This window comes from Apaloderma vittatum, unplaced genomic scaffold, assembly GCF_000703405.1.
Source record: "Apaloderma vittatum isolate BGI_N311 unplaced genomic scaffold, ASM70340v1 scaffold11646, whole genome shotgun sequence".
Lineage (NCBI taxonomy): Eukaryota > Metazoa > Chordata > Aves > Trogoniformes > Trogonidae > Apaloderma > Apaloderma vittatum.
In genome coordinates, this window is record NW_009723421.1 from 1 (window position 1) to 7,451 (window position 7,451).

Sequence of the window (7,451 nt, forward strand, 5' to 3'; positions counted from 1 at the left end):
GACAGAATGCGGTTTTCGTCGTCTGTACACAGACATGCTCTGTCGTTCCTCCTGTCCGTTTGCGAGCAAGTGTCTCAGAGAAGAATCCTGCCTGCGCAGGACTATGTAGGCTTTTCTTAAAGCAAAACGTGAAATCGAAGAATCCTAGAATGGCTCGAGTTGGAAGGGACCTTAAACATCAGACAGTTCCAACCCCCCGTGCCACCGGCGGGGGCACCTCCCAGTGGGCCAGGTTGCTCAAAGACTGTTGGCACTAGCAGAGTTGCAATGCTCTCACTTCTGCTTTCAACAGAACAGGCACAGCCAACAGACAGGTTCTGCTCGCCTCTGGGATCTCTGTTGTCTCTAACTCTGGAACACATCGTGCTTCACCTTTCAGTTGTCTTTCTCTCAAAAAGTTAGATCATTCTCAACACTTCGTGTTTCCATCGCCTTCAGAGTCCCTACATTACCACAGAATCATTTGGATTGGAATAAACCCACAAGAACCCTTAAGTCCAGCCCTTAACCCAGCACTTCCAAGTCCACCACTAAACTATGTCTCTAAGAGCTACATCTGCACGTTTTTTAAATAGCTCCAGGGATGATGACTCAACCACTTCCTCGGGCAGCCTGTTCCAGTGCTTGACAACCCTTTCTGGTTTTCCTAACATCCAACCTAAACCTCCCCTTGTGCAACTTGAGGCCATTTGCTCTTGTCCTCGCCTGTAGTACTTGGGAGGTGAGACTGACCCCCACCTCACTACAACCTGCTTTCAGGTAGTTATAGAGAGTGATAACTGTAAGTTTCATTCCATGAAAGGCAATGCAGTTCCTGCTTTCTGCAAGCAGTTTTCTGTACCCATCTTTTAAGTTGCTTGGCTTCTCTGAGTCTTGCTTCATCACACTAAATAGACTTTGCTGATGCACTAGTTCTAGACTGGGTGAATATTTTTTACACCTGTCCTGTTGAGGAGGTAGAATTGTATTTTGATATCTCTGCATAGCAACAGAGGATAGTGTGTTAAATTTTTGTCCTTTTGTTACAATGGCTTGGGTGGTTCTTACATGTTTGGTTTTTTTCTACTTTGTAAGCAGACATTGTGAGTCAAGAGTGAGTCAAGTGTTCCAAATGTAATTTGATTATTTGTAAAGTTGACAAATATACAGCCTTGAAAGGGATGAACAGAGTATCCAAGGCTTTCACTGTTGCAAAGTACCTACACCACATCTGGTCTACTAAATGCGATATCTTATACCTATGCCTTTGTTTTCCATTAGAAAGTTACCCAAATCTCGCTGTTTCAGATCACAGTATTGCACAGAGATTTTACCCCTGTAAAATTTCCAGTTGGACTCCCGTCCGCCTCCACCTCTCCTCCCAGTACTGTGCCATTTAAAAGAAATTCAGAGCTTCACCTGCATACCAGGAAGATGTGTTTTGCCCCGAAATATCTTAAACAGTTCTGGTTGCAGTACTTGCTCTTCTGTTCTTTAGGACATTTGGTCCGTTGTGCTTATGTCATCACGATTCCAAATAAAAAGGTGCCATATGGTGCTCTCTTCAACACTGAAACTCAGAGATTTTGCACAGAGGTTCCATAGTTACATAAAAATCGGAAGATACTGTTCTCTTTATTTTCTCTGGCTAACTTTAGATTGAGTAGACTACTGCTGGCAAAACACTTCTAGTCGTGCATCTAGGAGAGAAAGGTATCTTGTCTTGTACACATCTGATTGGTCACGTGTTACAGGACTGCAAGCAGAAGTCATATGGTCTTCCTGTCTGAGTAGTGTCTAATTAATGGCTTTCCAGTTGTCTTTTAATTGAAAGGCTTTACCTAGTAATGTGATGCCATTATTCCACATGTTTTTATAGTAGAATGTCTTGACCTGCCAATCCCTATTTCTGCACGCACTTCTAGCATTTGACACCAAAGCAACTAACTGGGTTTTTTTAAAGAATGGAAGATTACAAGTAAAAGATGTCTGAAACATCTGTTTCTGTTCTTAAAAAGAGTGTGCAAAAGTGCCCAGGTCAATGAGCATTTTGATGGCAAAGTAATTTGCTTTTCTACAGAAAAATGGAAGCATTTTCTGGACATCTTGTGATTGTATTTAAGTGATAATTAACGTCATATCTTCCATTTTCTTTCAGAAAGATGCAACTGTGTGGCGTAGACCATCAGAGGAATTCAGTGGATACCTGTAAGTTTTCCTGCAGAGAAGGTACCTTTTTAACATTCCACAGGTGTGCTTTGTAGAATTTAGAAATGAAGGTTGTGGATTCTACAGCACTCAGCAATACAAATTTTCTGGAGGAGAGTCTAGTGTGCCTGTACTATTTCTTTTCAGTGTTATCCTGTGATGCTTTAGTGTTGCATGGTGTCTAGAATAACCAACAATGAAAACTGTGGAACGCACGACAAAAATTCTGTTGACTGAGGTGGGCATCAATTTATGCCCACACCTTTTGGAAGGATGGTCTGCAAACCACAGAATCAAGTCCAGGTTCATTATGTCTGAAGTGTTATGGGTGACAACCCAGGCAGTTCTTGGACTGTTACAGTGACTACACAGCTTCGGTAGAGTAATATATCAAGCATGTAATTGTGGCAATAATGGGTGATGTAAAGGCCCTTTCTGTGTGAGTTTCTGTCACTGGGTTCTTCTGGCATCTGTAGGTTTAGGTAGAGAAATAGTTATTGGAAAACAGCATTTGAAGAAACAGAAAGTCATATGAAAAGTTAGTGTTTGAAAGCATCTCAAAGACTGATACAGTCTGTGGAATTTAAGTCCTCTTAAATCTGCAAGAGCTAATGGGTCTGCTGACTGTGTACAGGGCCACAGACACACTGTCATCAACCAGCTGTGTGACTTGAACCACTACCAAGCGGGCAGTGGCTGCTGTGTACAGGCGCAGACTCCAGGGTTGTGTATACACCTGATGAAATAAAGGACACCTTGAAGAACTTTCCAAACACCTAACTAGAAGCCACTGGCTTTTTCCTGTAGTCCTCCAGTTCTGCGTATACAGCTGAGATTGGCTCCAGCCACATGAGTATAAGTGAATATGGGTGAACTGCGCAAGTGAATAGATGAATCTTTTTCTTGACTGTTAACCTACTGTTAATAGGAACAGCTTCATGAGTGAGAAGTATTTTGAAAATAATGGTGCTAATGGATTCTTCTCATTCAGGAGCTGGATGGGAGTAACTCAAGTAAATAAAATCTCTGGTGTCTACTAAAAATATCTGATAACAAATGAACTTTCTGTAATGTCTTATACCAAATGATTTTGTCTAGTGCTCTTACATGCCACCAAAGTATAATGTAGTTCCTCAGCTTAATTTTCCTACTGTTACTTCTACTTCATGAAGAATGTTTTCCCCATTACATTCCTTGTCTCCTTTCATTTTTCTTTTAGCTTTACTTGTCCCTGGCAGACTTCCTTGCTCGCCCAGCGAGACAAGCAAACTAACAAGTTGTTAGAGAAATAAACTTAGAATAGAATCATGGAGTTGTAGAACATGATGATTTCCATCTAAGGAAGGAGTTTTCTATTTACAGAATACAGATTGCAGCATAAGAACAAAATTTTTCAGAATAACATTTATTGCAGAGAAGTACAGATGCACGCATAGGTCTTTTTCTGTACTATTTTTCTGTCCACTGACCATAACTCCAAGTAACAATTTATCTGTCAGCATTTAATGGCTGGCCTAGCCATAACCATAGACACAAGGTGTTATAGTGAGTGTGCTTTTGCAAATCAGTGGAATGCTTATAAAGAATTTCTCAGTTTTAACTGTAAGCATATATTTCGCTAGGTACAAAGCTCAAGGAGTGGTGGAAGATGTTACTAACAGAATAGTGGACCATATTCGCCCTGGACCTTACAGGCTAGACTGGGACAGCTTAATGACTACAATGGACATCATGGAAACGTTTGAAGAGGTGAATACTTGTTTAGATTCTTAAGGGAAATGTGTATGCATGAGATGCATACATGAATTTAACAGTGCAGCAGAGCATTCATTCCAACAAATGCTAGCATTTTTCTGCATGTACATGGGATGTTGCGCATCCATGTGGTGGGTGATCACAGATAAGAGACTTTGTGACTGCACAGACCTATTCACAGAGTCATAGAATCATAGATGCTAAATATAAAGGAGTAAAACTTGGGTGATCACAATTCTCTCACACATGGGAGCTTTAGTAGCCTCTGATAAAATTCGTGTACAGTGAGTTACGGTGTGGTATTTTATATGCCAAAGCATTTTTATACAGCTTGCTTTCTTCTATTCCACACCAAACAAAATTGTGGGTATTAATAATCCACACGTACAAAGGCTACAACTTCTCCCTCTTTGTGAAAGGCTGAGTTCACTGTGTGGTAGGGCTTTGTGCTGGGAGCCAGTATAGTTCATACTGAGGGGCAGGACTTGCTAAAGATAAGTGGTTTTGAAGCTGATTACGGAAGAGTTGGTAGCCTTCCTTTGGTTACTGGGGACATTCAGTATAACTTCAGAACCCTGTGTACATCAGCCTTTTACATGGATTGCCTTTTGCTCTGACTCTTCAGAAAGATTTATATGGCAACATTTATTTTTTTTTTGGTAATTATTCCCTAATATTTGTACAAACTCTTGTTGTTTCATAAGAAAACCTTTTTTTGGGGGAATTGTTTGCATTCTGTTTTATTATTCACTTGATGTATTAGAAGTGCTTGACAGAGCAGCATAGTACCAAGAGGGGCCTCTTGCAATTCCATAGAATCATAAAATGGCCTAGGATGGAAGGGACCTTAGAGATCATTTAATCCAACCTCCCTGTTGTGGCCAGGGACACCGCCTCTCGACTAGATCAACAACGCAACAAGGGGACTGAACAGGAATCAAACCTGCCACCCTGGCGTTGTATAGTGCCACGCTCAACCGATTTATTCATGGTCGTTTCAGATTTTCTAAGTAATGGTTAAGCCACATAAAAGCCGCATAGCTTTCAGTTCCCAGGCATGACACAGTTCTTGAGTATTAGTAAATTTTAAAGGTGCCAGATAGTCTCTGCCCCTGCAGCTCTCAGTTGCAGACTGCAAGTTCTTACAAGCTTATAGAATCATAGAACCATTTAGGTTGGAAGAGAACTTTAAGGTCATGGAGCCCAACTGCTAATGTAGCACTTGCAGGTCCACAACTAAACTATGTCCCTAAGCACGACATCTACACATCTTTTAAATATCTGCAGTGGTGGTGACTCCACCAGTTCCCTGGGCAGCCTGTTCCAATGCTTTAACAACCCTCTCGGTGAAGAAATTTTTCCTAATAACCAATCTAAACTTCCCCTGGAGGCCATTTCCTCTTGTTCTATCACTTGTTACACAGCGGGGGAGACTGACCCCCACCTTGCTACAACCTGCTTTCAGGTGGTTGTAGACGAGTGATAAGGTCTTCCCTCTGCCTTTGTTTCTCCAGACTAAACAGCTCTGGCCACTTCCAGCATTTAAACTGAAAAAAACACAGCCAACAGCCATTCAAACCTCACTGAAGTAGTTTGCACAGCGTGGCTGACAGAGGCTGTGACCTTCTTGGGAAAGGCTAGCTGCCTACAAGCCTAAATTTCCATGTATTTATTATACTAAAATGTCCTTGTTTTCTTACCCTCCTTACTCCGTTACTCAACAAGAACTGCTGTGTGATGCGCTACACCACTGCTGGCCAGCTCTGGAACATTATAGCACCAAGGGAGTTTGTTGATTTCTCTTACACTACCAGCTATGAAGACGGACTTCTATCATGTGGTAAGGCAGCATGTACCTCTGCATAATTCTTATTTTGTAGCAGCTGCTTGGCTCAAGATTTGATTCTAATTAAGTTTAGTTCTGCAGTAAGCATTCAGAAATGGTGTAAGATGGTCTCCAGCAAGGATATCAAAGGTATTTTGAAATTTTACAAATTTAAATAAGTGTGCCAGTTACTGGTTTACGCATAAGCCATCCCTGTGTGCCAAGTTTCACTTAGGCCAACTGTGGGGCAGGAGTGTTAGATACAAGTTGAGTGCTCTGACAGCTTTTATAGTAAACTGGAGTAACAACTTGCTCAGACTGCTAGTAAATGGCAAGAATATCTTTTCAATGTCAGAATTTCTGCTTATCAAGTTCTGCTTGTCTGTTGTGGAATTTGGATGAAGAGTAGACATCTTTCATGCATGAAAGTACCCAGAAACTTGAAGTGTGTCTGTCACCTCTACTAAATTCCCAAGCAGAAACTTGTACGGTTTAGATTTAGTATACCTTTACTTTTTGATCTGTCTCAAATTAATTTCCTTTTTTGTATGTTTTCCTTGATAGGTATAAGCCTAGACTACGGCGAAGTGAGACCTAACTTTGTCCGTGGATTCAATCACCCTTGTGGTTGGTTCTGCGTCCCTCTTAAGGACTGTCCTAGCCACAGTCTTTTAACAGGCTATATTCAGACTGAACTGCGAGGGATGCTACCACAATCTGCAGTAGACACTGCCATGTCTAGTACCCTGGCTAATTTCTATTCTGACCTCAAAAAGGCACTGAAATCATAAGCAGTGACTTAAAAGCCCATGCATTTCTTGCAATCAGATTATATTGTTTAGGTTAGCATAGGTTATCTACTGATTTAAGAGGTAACATAATTCCTGAATGATACCTGAAACTTAAACCTGAAACTTAATGTTGAGGTATCCAAACGATATACCGAGTACTTTCTGATGTGTTAGCGTATACTCCTGATTTGTGGTGTGAGATTCTGTTCCCTGCTCAGCACTCTACAGGTGTGTGATGAGTAGTCTGCATCTACACCGCTGGCTTCCTAAATAGAAAACTCAAGATGTGTGTGTGGGTCTTGAGAAACGCAGCATGAACTCAGCTCTCACCAACAGTATTGAGAGTGGAGTGCTCAGGATTTTGCTGGTCCAGATTGCTGTGCAGACAGCATCTCACTGAAGATGTAATTTTGTAATATATATATTTTTATATTTACTTAAAATTTTTGATTTATTTAGTTCGTACAGATGTATCTGTAATTTCTTTCTAAAAATTTCATTTATTGTATGGATATTGCATAGCTAAGTTGTCAAATGATACTGTTCATAAGAAAGCTATTAGCTCTTGTTAGCAAAAATAAGTATTCATTATTGGCATTTCTTCAATGTTGTAACTGTAACAATTAACTTGTATATAACAGTCTCAGTGCATAGATACAGAAATGCCCTTACAGCTGATCCAAAGCTCATTTAAATCATCAGGTGTCTTTCCATAGTTTATAGTGGGCTTTTACTCACACAGTTGTCAAAATAGCAAACCTCCGGTGGATTTTCTGTGATACTCTGCACTTTCAAATAATTTTTTACTTAAATTTGCATGTAATTGTGTGTGCTTTGTTGCTGGTGATTTTTTGTCTTCCTTAACTGAATATCCTGGAATTACTAAAGCAGCA

At 40.6% G+C, this 7,451-nt stretch overlaps 1 protein-coding gene across 1 annotated transcript; it reads left to right on the plus strand.

Moving 5' to 3' along the window:
• Positions 1-2,137: 2,137 nt before the first annotated feature.
• STARD4 (StAR-related lipid transfer (START) domain containing 4) lies at positions 2,138-6,558 on the plus strand (the record flags this gene model as incomplete). Its single annotated transcript, XM_009872117.1, has 4 exons — positions 2,138-2,187; positions 3,810-3,936; positions 5,668-5,782; positions 6,332-6,558. Coding segments are annotated over 4 exons (519 nt in total), but the record flags the coding sequence as incomplete, so codon positions are not given.
• Positions 6,559-7,451: the final 893 nt, after the last annotated feature.